The following is a 19,794-nucleotide window of genomic DNA, read 5'->3' as shown; positions in this document are numbered from 1 at the left end:
ACAGAATACACAGGGGGAAGTTAAGAATAGCATAGGAAATAAAGAAGCCAAAGAACTTACATGTATGAACCGTGGACATGAACTAAGTTGGGGGGATTGCTGGAGGGAAGAGGGTACTGGGCAGAGGGAGAAAAGGTGGAAAAAAATGGGACAACTGTAATATAAAGCATCTTCTCATAAAGTGAGTAATAGCATAATCAACAAGCATCTTCTCAATAAAACATAATGAAAAAATTTGCTTCACATATTTAGGTGTTCCTATGTTGGGTATTTATGTGCCCAACATAGGAAGCTTTTTCCCTTTCCATTTGCATGAAATATCTTTTTCCATCCATTTACTTTTAGTCTGTGTATATTTTTTGACCTAAGATGTGTCTCTTTGAGGCAGCATATACATGGGTCTTGTTTTCTTATCCATTCATCTATCCTATGTCTTTTGGTTGGATAATTTAAGCCATTTACATTTAAGGTGATTATTGATAGATATGTATTATTGCCTTTTTTTTGTTAGACTTTTTTTTTTTTCCATGTCTTTCTATTTTTCTTCTTCAAGCAAGCCCTTTAACATTTCTTGCAGTGCTGGTTAAGTAGTAACAAACTCCTTTAGCTTTTTGTTGTGTCGGAAACTCTTTATTTCTCTTTCAGTTTTAAATGATAGCCTTGCTGGGTGAAGTAGCCTTGGTGGTAGGTCCTTTTCATCTCCTTGAATATTTCATGCCTCTCCCTTCTTGCCTGAAATGTTTCTGTTGAGTAATCAGATGACAGTCTAATTGGCATTCCTTTGCACGTAACTTCCCACTTTGCTCTTGCGGCTTTTAGGGTTCTCTGATTGCCTTTAAGCCTTGTCATTTTACTTATTATGTGTCTCTGTGTAGGCCTCTTTGGATCCAGCATATTTGGGACTCTGAGCTTCCTGGACATGTGTGTCTTTTTCCTTCACCAGGTTAGGGAAGTTTTTGGTCATTATGTCTTCAAATAGGTTCTCAATCCCTTGCTTGTTGTCTTCTCCTTCTGATATTCACATGATTTGGAAGTTGTTACACTTCATGCAGTCCAAAATGTTTCTTAAGCTCTCCTCATTAAAAAAAATTGTTTTTTCTTTTCACTGCTCTGCCAGGGTGTTTTTTTCTACCTTTTCTTCCAAGTCACTGACTCAGTCCTCTGCTTCATCTAACCTATTCTTTAATCCTTCCAGTGTGTTATTTATTTCAGATATTGCATTCTTTATTTCAGACTGGTCCTTTTTTATGGTTTCTAGTTTCTGTGTTTTTCGTGCTATTTAGTGTTCTTATAATCATTACTCTCAACCCTGATAAATTGCTTGCCTCCACTTCAACTAGCTCTTCTAAAGAATTCTCTTGTTCTTTCATTTGGGGTCTGTTTGTCTTTGTGGCTGCTTCTGTGTATTTGTTTCTGTGTCTCAGGTAGATCTGCAAAGGCTATGGGGTAGACCTTTGTCAGATGCTGCTTGTGACTGGCCCTGGTCATCCTGTTTGGAGCTATCAGAGATCCACAGTGTGTGGCTTCCTCTGCTGGTCCTGTTTGTGTGCAGAAAGAAACAGGCTGCTCATATCAGCACCAGGCCCTGGGGAGGGTCAGCTGAAGTCTCGTAGAGCTCACAGAAATGTGCCTTAGTTAAATTAGTCAGTGATATGGCCTTAAGCTGTAATCAGCACCCTGGCTTATGCACCACAGGGTGGGGCAGAGTAATTCCTGCAGGTGGGGCTATTGCTCCCCTCAGGCTGATGCCATCTGGAAAAGAGTTCTCTGTCTGAGAGGGGCGGCTTCTGCAGCATGAAGGATAACTCAGCCCAGGGATCCTGGCGTCTGTTCCTTCAGTTCTCTCCCCAGAGCCAACAACCCTAGACTCCTCAAGTGTCTCTAGTCCAGTCTGCCCTCCCTTTGACAGAGCCCAGGGTAAGTGGCTGCAGACGAAATGTTGTATGTTGGCTCTTTAACAGGCTCTCTGCATCTCCAGCTGTCTCTCCCTGGCAGGCAGAAACCCTGCTGCTTTTCACAGCTGGATGTTACCTGGGTTCCTTGCCAACTCTGGTCCTGTAGGCTAGGGGAGCACAGCTTGGGGTTTAGACCCCACGCTTCTCGGGGGGAACCATCCCCCCGCACCACCACCACTGAAATACCCCTCAGGAACTTCAACTGCTACCCATGGGAGCCCAGTCAGCCCTCTCACATCTCCACACTCCCTATCAGTCACATTGTGGTGAAGTGGTTTCTTCTGTTTGTTGGAGGTTATAAGGCTTCTCTTCAGCTACTGTTCAGTTGGTTATTCTGGATGATTTCTCTACAATTTAGTTGTAATTCCAGATTGGTCATGGGAGGAGGTTAGTGTGACTTCCACTTACTTCTTTGCCATCTTGGATCTGTCTACATTCCAGATAATAAAATCAGAGGTTCAATATTACCAAATCCCTTCTCAAGAGAAATTATATCATTTTTAGTCCTGCCAACCTCCAGGAAGACTATGTTATTTTAGGACAAGGGTGGAACCTGTCAGGTATGAAGCATAATTCTTGAGCTTAATTTCATATGGTCCTGAGGGAAGTACTAAAAAGTAATTTCTCTGTATACCTATAGTTGCAAAAATGCAACACTACCGTATAAAAAGCTTTTAGTAACAATATCATAGATGGTCACAAGGTGGAGATATTCTATCCAGGATGCTTTTGTGTTTGGCTTGCCCCTTTTTCTACAACATATTTTTTATTTGTATTTTTAAATGAAAATTTGCTTAGAAAACATATTTGAGACCCCCATCTTGTGATGTTTTCAACTAGTTTGTTGTCTATAAAATACTTCGGATTTGAGCTTTAAAGTTTAACAATATGTGTTACTAGCACTAACGCTTCTGTCTTATATTTTAAATATTGAGTTCCAAATTTGGCCTTGTATCTTTTTAAGTTTCTTAAGAAAAATCAGACATACCAAAAACCATAATAAAAGATTGCCCAAAAAATGTTTGTGCCCTGATCATTTAAAAAAATTACTTTAAATCAATTTCATATTATATACATTAAGACATACAGTTTTATTGCCAATTTTTACAAAGTTTCTACCTATCCCTGTTTGCTAGTACAAAGACCTTTTTTGTATTGTTTCAGGAAATGAGGGTTGAGAGATACTCAAGGACATGCAGTAAAAATAATTGGCAGTTGTTAGTAACCCATTTTCAGGTATCTAATTAATGGCTGTCACATACATGGGTGATCCTTTCTGAATTCTAGGCTGGGTCACATGTTAGTGCTGAATGACGTGGGTCAGACATGATGTTCTCCCGCCTGTCCACACATAACTCAGTGTGCAGACTCTGATATTTGAGATCCTGGCAAGCTTACTGCTCCTAAAATTGAATTAGCCTAGTGAGGTGGCTCAGTTTCTCTTTTCCATGATAAAACAAGGGGGTGGGGGTTTTAAAAAAATTTTTTTACACAAGCCAAGTATCCAACTTGTTAGGTTGCCTTATAACTCTGCTACCTTTCCAAAGAGTCAGAATTCTTTCAAGTTTTGGTATCTTTCCTACACTAAAAACTCAATGGGTGTAAGAAGACATAGTTAAAGAAGGGGTTTTAGATCTTGAGGCACAAGAGAATGGTTTTTTAATTCTCACCACTGCCCAGCAAAGGGAAGTATAATATAGACTGATTCTGATGTCGAAGACTTAAAAATAAAAGGATTTAATATTATATTTTTCCTTTTTAATTTTCTACTCCTGTGACACCCTCATCCATACTCCCTCCTTCCCTGGTTCATTTCTAATAGAGCCACTGAATAGTATTGAAGTGGTTATAAATAAACTGATTTGGCACAGTCATTCTACCACTGACTGGCAAAACATTGAGCCTGACACTTTAGGAAGTGTAAATGATCTCATGGTAGAAAGAAAGATTAGATTTGGTTTCTCACTGGACAGAGTAAGGACATTTTTTTGAGGAAAGCTGCTGATCTTTTTTGTATGTTTAAATACGTAAAACGTTTTATGAGGTCTGTAGGTTAAAGCCCGTTACTATCAGAGGTATCTTCATGGTTCTAGGAGTTTAACTTTGGAATTCTTATACCTTGAATTAAAGTCTTTGTAACAAGTGGAATATGTAAGAGAGGACAGTTTTCTGTGTTTTGACCAATTCCAGAATGCAGAGATGTAAGTGTCTCTTGGACTTAATAGTTTCCCTTCTTAAAAATAGAGGGAGGCTTTTAAAAAAAAATGTAATTGTGTAATTATGGCAATGTTTTTTATAATAACAGTGACCATAAATAAAAATTTATTTGAATAAGAATGAAAACCTTAAAAGCCACCTTAGTTTCATTCAAGGAGCCTAATCTTCCTTGAAGCAGTCATCAAGTATACCATACCATACAAGGATAGTCCTAACCTGCGTTCATAAATATTTATTGGACATGAGCTCTCATTTCAGCTCCCAACATGCTCCTTCCTCCACTTTTTTTAGTTTAGGTAGAATTCATGTAATATAAAATTCACCATTTTAGTCATTTTAACTTGTACATTTCAGTGATTTTGAGTGTAATCACAATATTATGCATCTATCACCACCATCTCATTTCCAAACATTTTTATTGCTCCAGAAAGAAACTCTATACCCTTTAAAACTCACTCTCCATTCTCTGCTGCCCCTGGCAACCATTAACCTATATTCTGTTTCTATGAATTTGCCTATTCTGGGCATTTCATATCAATGGAATCATACAATATGTGATCATTTATGGCCTAGTTCTTTCACTTAACATGTTTTTAAGCTTTGTCATTGTTGTTGCATTTATCTGTACTTCATTCCTTTTTATGGCTGAATATTCCATTGTATGTATAGTCCACATTTTATTTATACATTCATAAGTTGATGGACATGGGAATTATACTACTCTTTGGCTTTATGAATAAAACTACTATGAACATCTTTGTACCAGTTTTTGTTTGAACATGTTTTCAATTCTTCTGGGAAAATATACCTAAGACTAAAATTGCGGGGTCATATGGACATTAATTCTATGCTTAACTTTTTGAGTAACCTTCCCTTCACTTTTAACGCTATGTAAAGTGCCTGGCTCATGGTAATTCTTCAACAAATGCTGACTTTTATTGTCATTATTGTTATTCCTACCTTATTATCAAATTGTAAAGAGTTTTTTTCAAGGGTTCTATCCTTTGTCTTTTGCTCTTAGATCCTGTAGATAAATGCAGTAATGTACATACATTCTAGTGGTAGATGTTTGGTTTTTCTTGAAATTTATTTTGATCTTCGAGTACACATTTAGGTCTCCTGGGTATTGTAAAATCTGGAAACTGAGGAAGGGGCAATATCATGAAATGAAAAGCTAGAGGCAACAGCAGAGTAAACCAATGGAGTAAAATAATGTGCTTCTACCAGGGAGGGTCAAGAGTACATGAGGATTTCCTTTTCCTTTTAACTTGCTGCTACCAGACCTGCTTGGGTCTTTGGCGATTAGAAACTTAATGGGCTGGGGCCCATTAGTAGAGGAAGAAGAATTTCTGTGGCTATTGAGATAGTTAAACTTTATCATAAAAGTATTTTTTAAAATATGCTAACTCGAAGGGGAATAAATTATTGTTCTCTGTGACATGGTAGGAGTAGGCAGTAAGTGAATTCCTTTCAGATAGTATTCAGAAAAAGCATCCTATATATTAAACTTTAATTCATACAACAAGGCAAGTTAGACTCTAGTTTTTGTCTTTTTTTGCTTTTTGAATCATATGTGTGCCATTTAACCCAAGAGAGGAGTAGTAATAATTTGGATAACCTTATGATTCATTGTGTCAAATCTCTTAACTTCAATCTGAGGAATCTATTAAGTTTACTTAGTCATACAAATATTCTTTCCGGAGTCGCCTCCACTTTCTTTATATAAATGAGCAATGATTCAGAGCCTCAGGAAAATAAAGAGAATAATTTCTTTTTTTAAAACACATGCTAATAATAGTTATGTGAGTTTGTACTCCATATTGTACTAATTAATTCCCATGCCCTCTGAAACGGATTGACAACTCTTGAATCAGACACCTGTCAAATGCATGTTAATGGTAGCACTCATTGAGAGGGAAAATATGATTCTTAGTTACATGTATAGTACTTCACAATGCAACCCTTTTTATATATTAAAATGTGGCAATACTTATTTGAAAATTCATGGTTTCTTTAAGCAAATTAACTGAAATAAAACTTTAGAGGAATTTTTCTTCCAAAAAGGGTATCAAGGAGTCATGTAAAACATAGTTTATGGCCTTTAAAATGCAGGGATATATAACGTTGGACTTTGGTAAAAGTCAGTGGGTCTTCTTTTGTACAAATGACTATCCTCTTGTCCCAAGAAGGATGATAGCCTGTCTCAGGTACCTTCAGGATATAGTTCATGTAGTGTCCCTGAAGGTAGCTGGCTAGAAAAGATCTGAAAATGTCTAGGCAATGTGAAAACAGGATGCTACTTGAAGTGCACTGGCTAGTAGGTGAATCTCATCCTTCCATCAAGTTTACCAGCTAAGAGGTGAGGAACAATGTCAATCTTGAGTTTTAGTTAAAATATGTATAGCTAAATGGTCCTGATTTGAAGTAAGACCTAAACTAGTATCTGAGTTCACTATTTACTTACTTTTTAGCCTTTTTTATTCTGTTTTCTCAGATTGATAACATAAATACTTTTATTATCCATTGGGACTCTCTTCCTAATCTATAACTCGGCATACTTAGGGGCCTTTGGTAACAACCCTATAGATCTCTAAGACACAAATATGAAGAGATTCAAAGCCTTTATCTGAGAGCACTTAACACTGCTCTGCTGACTTTTTTGTTTCTTTTTGACGGTGCACTAAGGTGTCCACACCCTGGCATCCTCCAACTGTGCTCCTGGGTCATTCTCAAGAGGTGACATCTGTGTGCTGGTGTCCATCAGATTTCACAAAGGTTTGTAACAAATATTCACAGTTGTTTTAAAAAGTAGATCATAGATTTGTAAGTTTCCTGAAGGTTATTTGAGAGTCATATAAACTTTCATGCTTAAATAAAGATTTAAAAGATCTAAAGGCTATCCAGGATCTGTATCAGCGTTAATTGTACATATTCTACTTTTCTCTACCAATGGAGAAAGTGTAAGGAAAAGGATTGATTTCTTGGTTTCCTAGAATCATTCCTTTAATAAACATAGAATTAAGTTTTTAATGTAATTAAAACTTAATCTTAAACTCTAAGGTAAAAGAAAATCTAAGGTAAGAACTTGTCTTTTTACCTTTTCTACATATTATAAATGTAATGGATTGAAGGTAACACCTTGACTGTTCTTCACAGTCCGGCTTGGATTTTCACATGGCTAAAAAATGCTTAGGGTGAAGTCCTGCAATGTTAGGTTACTTGTGGCTAAACTACACAAGAAATAGTTCCAAAATATTTTAGATGCTCTAAAATAAAAAGAAAATACTGTCACTTAAAAAAAATTTTTTTTTAATAGTGAAGATGAATAAAAAACCTGAAATGCAGAAAGGCCAGAAACATAAACAAATCTCTAGATATATATGTAGGAGTTTCATATAATACTAGCCCAAGTTCCACTCTCTCTCCCAACTCCTACTGCCTCTGGTCTTTGAGTTGTTCTGGATTTATAGGAAATCTCAATTATGTGGAGAGCCATCCCTTTCTCATTTTGACATTTTAAAGTTTTGGGGTTGTTGTGTTTGTTTGTTTGTTTGTTTGTTTGTTTGTTTGTTTTTTTTTTGCATATTGTTCTCATCTGTTATTTATCTTCCAGAAACTTCTCAGTGTCTGTGCTACTCCTGGCATCCCTGCTAGCCCTGTCAGTATTGATTTCTGTGGTCAGCTTCATGATAGACTTTTTTTTTTTATTTCCATAGATTAATGACATTTTTATTTTATTTATTTATTTATTTTTAATTTGTTTTTTTCAGATACATTTGTCTCTGCCTACCCCCCGTGATAAACTTTTTTTTTACGTCATTGCTTTAATTACCAATAATTACATTGACATTACACTAGTGATGTAATTTTTCTTCTGAGATTCCATGTTATTTACAGTGAAATATCTCCTTTTAACATGAAGTTCTGTATCATCAGAATTTGCTAAGATGGCTTTTTAATTATTTAATTATGTCATCTTTTTGTAACCATCATAAGTTGTCTTTATCTCTATGCACAGAAAGAAGTGGCAGGGCTATTTACCAATACTAAGGCTAATGACCACCTTTTAAAAAAGTACTTTGAAATAATTTTGTCCCTAGCTTACAGTTAGGATGGTAAAATATGATTAAAAGAAAAAATCTAGCTTTGGAAACTGGAAAAACTTGGATTTACTAGATCTGCCACCCAGGTATGGTGACCTTAGACAAATAACTTTATTCCCATTTTGTAGATGAGATTATTTGAGTACAAGGATTTTTATATTATAAGAATTAAATAAGATAAAGAGTGCAAATTATCAGACACACAATAGGTGCTCTATGAATAATAACTCTTGTTAATAGACTATAGGGTAACTGGGGATTCCAGGCATTTTTTGTTGAGCAGTTAAATATGTGTCTTCTTTTGGCCTCCCAGTAAGGAAAGGAAAAAGCTGCCAGTCTCTTGGGGGCCAAGACTTAAGAGAACGTGTGTTCTTTTTTTTTTCTCTCTCTTTAGTGACTGAAATAGAGAAATTATATAAACAAATGCTGGGAAACAGCTCTGGTACCAGTGGCCATTTGCCACAAGCTCTTCAAGCTGGACTTTCTCTGCCATAAAAGGATTGGGACCAAGATCAGGAATGGTCAGATATTTTTAAAGGGGCAAAGGTTATTTTTAACTTCTTTCAGCCTAACGAACTTGTTTTACCAGATTGCTCCTTTACCTATCTGGAAAAAAAAAAAATCTCAGGATTGGTTCCATTCTGCTCGTCACAGCCTACTAGAGTCATGGACTAAGTCTGATCTTGGAAATGATCCCATTACTTCAGCAACAAACCAGAACATGCAGAATTCAAAAGAAAGTTTCAGAAGTTGAATATCAGTGACATACACTGTTTGATCATCTAAGAGAAAGAGAGAGCTAAAAGGGTTTCTTAATGAAATATTTCATAGATACATAGAAGATGATAAAGATAATGACTTGCCCAACTTATTGAGAGTAAAATGAAATGAATCTGGTTTATAGTAGAGCTTTGGGTTAATAAGAAATGACTGGTAACAAAAGACATACTAGCAGAATATATATTTTTTTAAAAACTAGAGAATTCACTTGTTTGGAAACCTGCAATGATTCCTTTAAAAAAGGATAGAAATATATGATCTTTCAGATTTCATTTTCTATATCCTGTTATATTAAACAAAATAATTTTCCAGTGAGGAACCCTTAAGACTCATGTACTTTTTACTTTGTTGCGAATCTTTGATTAAAACTTAACTCCCTCTCTGGTTCTCATTAGATTGCTACCTGCTCGGATGACAATACACTGAAAATCTGGCGCTTGAATAGAGGCCTGGAGGAGAAATCAGCAGATAAACTCTCCATAGTGGGTTGGGCCTCTCAGAAGAAAAAAGAGGCGAGAGTTGACCTAGGTAAGGATCCCATACATATCTTTACATTTCTTACGGTTTGAGTGGTTTAGTTCTGCAGTACAGAATGATAAGCTACATATGATCTTGTGTTGGTATGTATTTTTTAAAGATTTTATTTATCTATTTTCAGATAGAGGGAAAGGGAAGGAGAAGGAGAGGGGGAGAAACACCGATGTGAGAGAGAAACATCAGTTGGCTGCCTCATGCATGCTCCTAACCAGGGACCCGGCCTGCAACCCAGGCTTGTGCCCTGAGTGGGAATCGAACCAGCGATCTTTTAGTTCATAGGCTGGCGCTCAGTCCATTGAGCCACACCAGCCAGGGCTACATTGGTATATTTTTAAAGAAAAGTATCTTAACATTTTTTATTTTTAATAAAAATTTTCTGAATACTACTATGTTTATCATCTACACAAAATACTTCAATGCATTGCTTTTATTTGTAAAATATTCATTGAATGCTTTACTGTGTGCTAGGCAGTGTTCTAAGTTGCTGGGGATTCAACAATGAATAAAAGAATCAAGAATCCCAAAGGTGTAAATGAAGGTTACATGTTAGCGTGAAAGGCAATAAACGAATTAAAGAAGTAAAAAACATACTATGCCAGATAACAGCAGTGCTTAGGAAAAAGGGAAGGGGGTAAATTGTAAAGTGTGCTATTAAAATTTTTAATTAGGTGCCCAGGGACGCATCGAAGAAAAGATGATGTTTGAGTAAAGAAAGTGAAATAGTGAACCATGTGGATATTTTGGCAGACAAAACAGCAAATACAAAGACCCTAAGCAGGAGTAGGCCTGGCATACAGGGTGTGACAAAAGTGGGTTTACAGTTGTAAGTATGTAAAAACACCAGAGTGTATTCCTGCATTATTATTTATTAATTATTGTAATATATTCCATATGAACAACTGTAAACCTACTTTTGCCCCACCCTGTATTCATGTTCCATAAAAGCACCTATTTAAAGTATACAATTCAGTGATCTTTAATATATTCGGAGTTGGGCAGTCATCAACACAGTCTAAATCTAGAGTATTTTTGACACCCAAAATGAGGGTTCCAATTTCTCCATATCCTTACTAACATTTGTTATTGTTCATCTTTTTTATTTTTAACATCCTTGTGAGTGTAAAGTGGTATCTTACTGTAGTTTTAATTTGTATTTTGCCCTGATGGCTATGTTGATGAACATCTCTTCATGTGCTTATTGATCATTATTTTCTTTGGTGAAATACCTGTGAAATCTTTTGCCCATATTTTAACTGGGTTATTTGTCTTTTTATTGTTGAGTTGTAAAAATTCTTTATATATTCTGGATATAAGTCCCTTGTCATGTAATGATTTGCAAATATGTTTTTCTTACTCTGTAGGTTGTCTTTTCACTTTCTTGGTGGTGTCCTTTGACATACACAGTTTTCTAATTTTGATGAAGTACAATTTATCTCTTCTTTATTTTGTCATTTGTGTTTTTGCTGGTGTATCTAAGAAACCATTGACTAACCCAAGTTCAAGATTTACTCCTATGTATTTCTTCTAGCTCACAGTTGTTTTATTTTTAGAGCTGTATCCATTTAGTGTTTATTTTTGTGTACAATGTGAGGCAAGGATCCGAATTAGTCCTTTGCATGTGGATATCCAGCTTTTTCTCAGTATCGTTCTTTAAAGAGGCTATTCTTTAACCCATTGAATTGTTTTGGCATCCTTGTCAAAATCAAATGACTATAAATGTAAGAGTTTAGTTCTGGACTCTTCATTCTATTCCACTGATCCGTTGGATATGTCTATCCTTATGCTGGCACTACATAGTCTTGATTACTGTAGCCTTTTAGTAGGTTTTGAAATTGGAAATTCTGAGTCTCCAATTTTCTTCTTTTTAAAGATTGTTTTGACTATGCTGGGCCTCTCTTATTACTATATAAATTTTAGGACCATTTTGTCAATTTCTGCAAAAAAGCTCTCTGGGATTTTGATAGGGATTGCATTGAATCTGTAGACCAGTTTTGGTAGCCTTGTCATGTTATCAGTGTTAAGTCTTCTGATCCATGAACGTGGAATGTCTGTCTGCTGCCTTGTCTTTATATGTACTTTTCTTTCCCTAATTTTAGAAAACATAAAAGAGGGGAATCATATGAGGAAAAAGCCATCAGTGTTTCTACCACTTGTGAAGAATTTTAACATTTTGAGGGTTTTTTCAGATTTTTTTCTTCCTTTATATTCTTGAGTCATAGTTATTTTGTATATACATTTGAATTACTGGGGGATTTTTTTCACTGAACATGATGTTCTAAGCACTTTGTATGTTATGTTGTTAACAAAACTGTAAAGTAGTGCACTGAGTAAGTGGTCCATTAATTACCTGGCTATTCTGTTACAGTTGGACAATTTGTTTCCAATATTCTGTGAAATTTTTTTAAACGAATTTAGGATCGCCCCCTTCCATTAAAATAGATTTCTAGAGGTGGACTTTCTGTGTCAACCGCTATAACCATTTTAAGATTTTTGATGAAAAGTGTGTTGCTTTTAACTTTATTTTTAGTGCGTTGTTAAGTATTCTTAATTTTGGGATCCAAGTCCCCAAAACAGTTCTGCGTATTGACCAAATTCGGACCATAATAATAACACCACCATATAACCATTATTATTGAGTACTACATAATTGTTTTAAGGACCTACTTGGATTATCTCAGTTAATCCTCCAAACAACTGAAACTGAAACTCAAGGAGGTTAGACTTGCCTAAGATGACACAGCTGTGAAGTTAAAGTAGAACCAGAGTTGAACCCTTGCAGTCTGATTCTAGAGTGTGTGTTTGAAAGTACTGTACAGTACTGCCTCTTTTAGAACCCGACACAGCAAAGCTAAGTTCAAAGACCAAACCAGGAGTTATACCTAGATTTCTCCATTTCTGGGTGAAGCTCGAGTTACTCTGAATAACACTACAGGGTAGCAACCTGCCGCGAGTGCCAAAGGCTGGCACCCTGACCATTCAGTCCTATAAGCCACCATCCAGCCACAGATTGGCTGCTGCTAAGCATGCTGCCATTTTGAAAATTATGTTCCTCTTTTCCCAAGCTTCTAATGGCCACCCCAACTTTCCTTGCTGTTCTGGACTGCATATCTTCTTGCTATTTTAACACACCAGCTGGAAGGCTTTAAATCCCAAGACAGAGCCCCTTTTCCCTCTGCCCCACTTTTCGTAGCCAGTACCTACTCTGTGGCTTACTATTCTTTCACTGTTTCAGCCAGAAACCTGACAAGGCCAATGGTTCTTAACCCTGGCTGTGTATCAGAACCACTTGCAGAGTTTTTAAAAGTGTGTGTCCCCAGAAATTGCTTGCTAGATCTGGGATTGAAGCCAAGTACCTGTATTTTTATAAAGTCCCAGCTTAGTCTGGTATGTGCAGCCAGGATTTGAGAACTTCTGGTCTAGGCATTATTGAGTGACAAAGATGATAATCCTTATCTTGAAGAGAAGGAAACCTTACCTGTTCTATCTCAAGTGCTTGTTGCAGTCTCAAAAGTCAGCAGAATGTTTACAGAGTCTCTTTTTATTGATGCCTAGAACCTCACCCTCATCCCCCTCAGTAGTAATAAGATTTAACAAACATTTGATAATTCCAGGCTAGATACATTTTAGTCACTTGATGTAAAGATGACTAAATCATCATCACCGGCACTGTAGTTGGTCTCAGTTTAGTCCAGGAGACAGATTTTTTTAAAAAAAACAAATATAATAGCTATAGTACATTCTAAACATTACTCCTAGCTGTATAAACAAAGGCTCCGAAACCCCATTTCCTATGGGAGAGAGGAGATGTATGAGATAGAAAGAAAGAAGTTTGTGAATTCAACACAATTGTCTTCAGAGCTTGGAAACATGAGGAAAATTTTTGCCTGGCAAAGAAGGGGTAGACTTGGCAAGAAAACCACATGAATAAAGACAGAGCTGTTACAGTGCACAGCTTGTTCAGGAAGCAGGGAGTAGTCTCCTGTAACAGGATCCTAAAGTAGCATAGTACGTAGTAAGATTGAAAAGGTAGAGTGAGGCCAGGTGGCAAACCCTTGTGTAAAAAGAAGCTGCAAACTGAATGATTATTTGTAAGTTTTTTATATAATTTCTCAAAGGAACTAACTTTTCCAATGTCTTTAGAGCAGTAATCCAGTCTATACTGTGTCGCCAGATCTCATGCAGTGCTTAAGGTTAATAGGGATTGAGACACTTAAGTAGGTGAAGTACTATACGGCATGTCATATTTGAATCTACAGGCCCGTATGGTTACATACTATCCAGCTGTTAAAAAATAGCATAGTGCATCTAGGCATACTTTAATGAAAAGATATAAAGAGGAAGAGATATACTGTTTAGAGAAAAGAGCAAATTGCAGAACATGTGTTAATCCATTTTTTTTAAGGTATATTCATATACCTTTGTGTATGCAAGTAAGCACAAAGAAAGTTGTGGAATGCACAGGAGAGTGAAATAAGAAGATTGAAGAGGACTTTTTGCTGTTCACCTTATTCCCCTCTGTAATTGAATTTTGTTACCATGGACTTTTATTACTTGTATAATCTAATTGCTGTTAAAAAATTAAAAAGAGAAAGGATTTAAACTTGACCCAGAGTTTTAAGTTCTGTTAACCTTCAAAGTTAACAAAATCTACTCTTTGACCCTCATGGTCTATTTCTTCTTTCATTATAACATCCTGAAGGAAAAAGAAATGCCTCAACTTTCTACCACATCATATTTCCCACTGACCTTTGATAAACACTTCAGGCGTCTGACATTCAAGTACCAGAAACTTATATACTTCCTTTGTTCCTTACACTAATCCTGTCTTGAAATCTGCATGTTGTAAGACTCATACTGTTTTAGAACTTTCTGCCTCAAACATACACTTCAATCCACTTTAATGGCACTAATGACTGAAAGGCTGTGCAGTGACTGTTGACTTGCACAGAGGAGTGTAGCAAATGAAAAGTTTCTTTCCTTTTGAAATAATAACTATAATCAAACTGGAACATGACTGTGAGATCTATTACCAGACACTCCATGGACAGGTACCAGTCTCTAGCTCCTCCTCTATAGTACATTATAACAAAATGGGGCTTTCTAGTAATGATCGTTATTGAAGGAACAGTATCATTTTGGCCGTTTCTTAACGTGATGCTCCATGTTTAGAATGGTCAACCATTTCTAAACAAGGTTGATGAGAAAAGTTGAGGCAATTCAATTGGTAGAATTTCCCCGTCTCAAGGCAAGGCTGCTTGAGTAGTGAAAAGCAACAGGGTAAAAGTAGAGGGTAACTGACTGAACTTAGTAAACCTTTCTTCTAACTAAAAGATTGTATTTTTATGTCAGGCCATTTTAAATTCAGTTGCATATAAATGCAATTCAATTATTAAACTGAATTAAATAACAGTTATAATTCAAAGACTTTATGACTGAGAAATAAATAAGTGTCTTTTCCTTATTATTTGAAGACACAAACACTACTCAGAAATCTAGAAAGTTCTGAAGGAAAGAAAATACAGTGCTCTCTGTGGTGGGGCATGAGGGGGAAGAAGTGTAAAGTTTATTATAAGAATTTGCCTGAAATACTTGCCATTGCTGATAAATAAGGGGCAGGACACACAGAGAATAGTTCTACCCACTGTTTAATTTGCTTTATAGAGAGCAAGCACTGAGTTTTGGAAATGTTCTTTGGCATACTTTGGCTTATGGAGAGTAGTAGCCATATGTAAATCAAGGTGGAAAACCACATGGGGCCTGATAACCTTAAGTGTTTGATGGAATATTTGTGGACATTAAAAACTATTTAACAAATAAGGAAACTGAGGCAGAGGAGCTAAAGAGTTGTGCTCAAGTCACATAGATTACATGCCCAAGTATAGAAAAAACACTAAAATTGGTTCACCCAGATGCTTTTAATCTTTATTTTTTTTCCTGAATTATCTAGATTTTTACAGGTATAAGTTTTACAATGGGGTAGTCGGGAGGCTGGCAGTTAGGAAAAGGTAAGGAAATGCTAAAAGGATGTGGTAAGAATCAAATGATTTATTTATATGATCAGTTCATTGGGAAGTCAGCCCCTGGGTGATTAAGTTAACTATAATTTTCCTTGATGTGAATTCAGGGATTTTCTTTGGCTTTCACTTCTGACTTTTGTGACCCTTTTTTTTTTTTTTTTTTTTTTTTAAATAGGAACAGTGACAAGTGGCCAGAGTACTCCTGCCAAAGCCCCCAGAGTAAAGAGCAGTCCATCTAGTTCCTCCCCTTCCTCAGCAGCTTGTGCTCCGAGCTGTGCTGGGGACCTCCCTCTTCCTTCAAATACTCCCGCATTCTCCATTAAAACCCCTCCTGGCAAGGCCCGGTCTCCTGTTGGCAGAAGAGGCTCCGTCTCCTCTGTCTCTCCTAAGCCACCCTCATCTTTCAAGATGTCCATTAGAAACTGGATGACCCGAACACCTTCCTCATCACCACCCATCACTCCGCCTGCTTCTGAGACCAAGATCACATCTCCAAGAAAAGCCCTCATTCCTGTGAGCCTGAAATCATCCCAAGCAGTGGCTTGCTCTGAGTCTAGAAATAGAGTAAAGAGGAGGCTAGACTCAAGTTGTCTGGAGAATGTGAAACAAAAGTGTGTGAAGAGTTGCAGCTGTGTGACTGAGCTTGATGACCCAGTTGAAAAGCTTCATCTGGATCTGTGCTGCCTTACTGGTAACCAGGAAGACCTTGGTAAGGACTCGCTAGGTCCTACCAAATCAAGCAAGATTGAAGGAGCCAGTATGAGTGTGTCAGAGCCTCCTTCTCCTGCCAGTCCTTATGCTTCAGAGGGCTGCGGGACACTGCCTCTTCCTTTGGGATCTTGTGGAGAAGGGTCTGAATTGGTGGGCAAAGAGAATAGCTCCCCGGAGAACAAAAACTGGTTATTGGCCATGGCAGCCAAACGGAAGGCTGAGAATCCATCACCACGAAGTCCATCATCCCAGACCCCTAATTCCAGGAGACAGAGCGGGAAGACTTCCCCAGGCCCGGTAAGTCAACAGTGTGGGCGGACGCATTTCCTAACTTGAACAAGGCAGGTTCAGATCCCTTCTCAGAAGTCAGAGTGCTTTATAAGCAAACCTGTTTATTTTAGGGTTGCCAGATTTAGTATGTAAAAATACAGGACAAATATTGCATAGGACATATTTATACTAAAAAATTATTTGATGTTTGTTTGAAATTTAAATGTAACTGGGTGTATGCTGTATTTCTATCAGGCCACCCTTATTGACTCCCATTACAGTCACTCCTGTTAAGGTCCGTACCCCTCAGCCCTGTTGTCTGATTCATCAAAGCCTCCTCATCCTCTAGGATATCAGTTCAAAAATACCTTTCTCACCACTGTTTGACATTCTTTCCTCCCCACCCCCTTTTTTCTTATTTTCCCCACCCTCAAGCCCTTGGCACAACACTTTTTTATATTTTCCCTTTTTACATATAAATTGCCAACATCCATAAATAGATTACCAGTTTGTAATTACAGTTTATGATGATTTAAAATAAAGTGAAACTTAGATACCTGCAAAGCAATTTAAGTGCAGGCTCCTTCTAGGTTTTAACAACTATCCCTTATCTCTTACAGTTATCTTGCTCACACCAATGTTGTGGTAATTCACCTGTATCTACGCTTTTTATAAACATCAGCTTAGTTTTACTTATCTTTTTAGGGCTCACATTTTTCAGCTGATATACTATTTAAAGTTAGATAATTTCAAAAAACAGAGACTGCTGGCAGAAGTAGATTTATAAACCTTAAAAAACAAGTGACTCATTATAATAATGGAGGCAAAAGTAGCTGTGAGCATAAGGTGAGATATGGGCAGCAAAAGGAATAAAATTTCTGTTAATCAGTTTGTAGGTAAAAGGGAGGTGAGCTAAGGAAGTTTCTGCTGTAGTTCATAGTAGCTCGTGCCCTGTGTTAAGGAGAAAGTGGTGGAATGATTAAAATGCACTCCAGAGATCATGATCAGCAACATCTGCCCTTTTAAAAGGTACAAGCTGGGTAACCTTTGGCCAGTTCTGTCACCCACTTACTGTCATGCAGCCTGTCCCATAATTTTAGTAATAAACTAGAAATATTTTAAGATTACTTTAAACACAAACTTCAGGTATAGCCTTGCTACAGAACATTTTAAAGAGAGTGTGCTGGTTCAAGATACTTTCAGTGTTAAAAGAACAAAATTCAACAGTTTACGAATCAGGCAGCATCCCATCTAGCAAATAGAAAGGAGCCCTGAGGGGCTGTACAAAATCAGCAGCTTTTTTTATTTTATTATTATTTTTATTCACTTGAGAAAGACAGAGAAACATCAATTTGTTGTTCCACTTATTTATTCATTCATTTGTTGAATCTTGTATGTGCCCTGACTGGGCATTGAACCCTCAGTCTTGACATATCAGAATGACTCTCTAACCAACTGAAATACCTGGCGAGGGCTAAATGAAAGGCTTTTAAGGACAGAAAAGGGGAAGGGAAAGGAAAATTGAAAGCATGAATTATTTCAGACAAGGTCCCCTTTCCTTAGGGGAAAGCTTGGGGGTCTATCAAGCAGATTACCTCACTGGTATTAATCAGGAAATTCCAGATTAACTGGTTAAAGGTCACATTCCTGGGAGAGGCTGGGGCTGCAAATGGGTGTTACATTGCTAGTCTCCATTTGCTGAGATAGGGCTTTGCACATGTGCCTCCATTCTGGGCCAGTTGTCTCTTTTTTAACACTGGTTTATGTTTTCAACCTTTGAAGCTAAACTTTTTTTCTTTACGTACACAACGATAATGTGGACTTCTTCAGAAGAGGGTAGTCAGTAGCTGCCATTTGAATACCTATCTTGTTTTAAATTTGGGAGGGTAATTTACTCATTTCAAAGAGGATAGTAGTTTTAACCTCTTTGGTTCCTACTAGGAGGTTTAACTGGCAAATAATTCACGTTCACATGAAAAGTCCCTGCCTTCCTTGTGCACTGTATTAAATTTTCACTATATTCAGTACAAATCAACCAAAGGCAACATTATCATAAAAATGTTTGAGACTGAAAACTGGCTGACTAATAATCAAATTTCTAGACATCCTAACATGAAGAATCTGTTAGTTATAACTTTCTGGGATAATAGCTGGACTTTTATGTTAGAAAATGTCTGAAATCTAAACTTTCTTCTTCTAGGTCACTATCACTCCCAGCTCCATGAGGAAAATTTGTACATACTTCCATAGAAAGTCCCAAGATGACTACTGTAGTCCTGAACAGTCAACAGAATTATAGATCTTAATCTGAGTAAGTTAACTGAACTTTGGCCCATTAAAACAAGATAAAAATACAACAAGAGTGGCTCTGTAAGAAAGCTACCATTCTTTCTTTTTTAGAGACAATCCTTTCAACTGAAATTTACCTAGTCTGATTCTACTACCATAGTATATATGCAGCTTTCTCAGAATGAATGCTGCATTTAAATTTCATAAAGTAAACATTTTCAATAAGTAGTCTTCACTTTTTTAATTATTCATATTCTGTACTATGGTGACATCCCATCTTATAGAGGCGAAAAACAAGACTTGTCTCTTGTTACTCTGAGACTCTCTATGTACAGTGTAAAGTATCTGCTGGCCAGGGCAGAAGGCCTGCCTGTGAGGGCCAGCTGCTGCAGACCCCTGGATCTGTGCTGCCTCAAGCAAATATACTTGCATTTAAAATATATAATCTTTTCACTATGCTTCTTTTGCTTTTTTTTTTTAGGTATGTATATAAATGTGACGTTCAGAGAAGTACATTTATATTGATTTAGCGTGTGATTCAATGGTAACAGTCCCTTTAGTTAAAATCATTTTTATTTTAAAAACAGTCAACTCTTAGAAAAAAGTAGAACAACACTAGAACCCTTATTTGTCTTTTTTCCCCAAAATATATTTCGCACATGAGATTTAAGTTCCCCATATTTTTGCTAAACAATCTACTATGTTACCAACATCCAACATCATGCTCTATACGAGGTTATGATTTTTGCCATTTATAAGAGATGCTTATAAACTCAGTAATTATACACTGAAGCTGGGGTTTGAATTCAGTCCTCAGTTCTCCAGGTGCTGCAACTTAAAAAAAGAAAGAAAGAAAGAAAGTCATCAGATTTTAAGAAAAAATAATGATATCTTACTGATATTTTTATAAAAGAA

The 19,794-nt window shown here is 36.8% G+C and overlaps 1 protein-coding gene across 2 annotated transcripts in view; it reads left to right on the top strand.

The window, feature by feature from the left end:
• DTL (denticleless E3 ubiquitin protein ligase homolog) overlaps positions 1 to 18,889 on the top strand; it is a 51,118-nt gene extending 32,229 nt beyond the window's left edge. For both annotated transcript variants that reach the window (XM_054562816.1, XM_054562815.1), the window contains 4 exons: positions 6,858 to 6,947; positions 9,451 to 9,583; positions 15,785 to 16,617; positions 18,791 to 18,889. In XM_054562816.1, coding sequence (XP_054418791.1) covers positions 6,858 to 6,947; positions 9,451 to 9,583; positions 15,785 to 16,617; positions 18,791 to 18,889 — 1,155 coding nt within the window. The remainder of the gene's footprint in view (positions 1 to 6,857; positions 6,948 to 9,450; positions 9,584 to 15,784; positions 16,618 to 18,790) is intronic.
• Positions 18,890 to 19,794: the final 905 nt, after the last annotated feature.

The sequence above is a fragment of the Pteronotus mesoamericanus genome, unplaced genomic scaffold (genome assembly GCF_021234165.1).
Source record: "Pteronotus mesoamericanus isolate MK-2021 breed Mesoamerican mustached bat unplaced genomic scaffold, CSHL_Meso_final scaffold_705, whole genome shotgun sequence".
NCBI classification, from domain to species: Eukaryota; Metazoa; Chordata; class Mammalia; order Chiroptera; family Mormoopidae; genus Pteronotus; species Pteronotus mesoamericanus.
The sequence above is the reverse complement of the archived record's forward strand: the minus strand, read 5'-3'. Positions and strand labels throughout refer to the sequence as shown.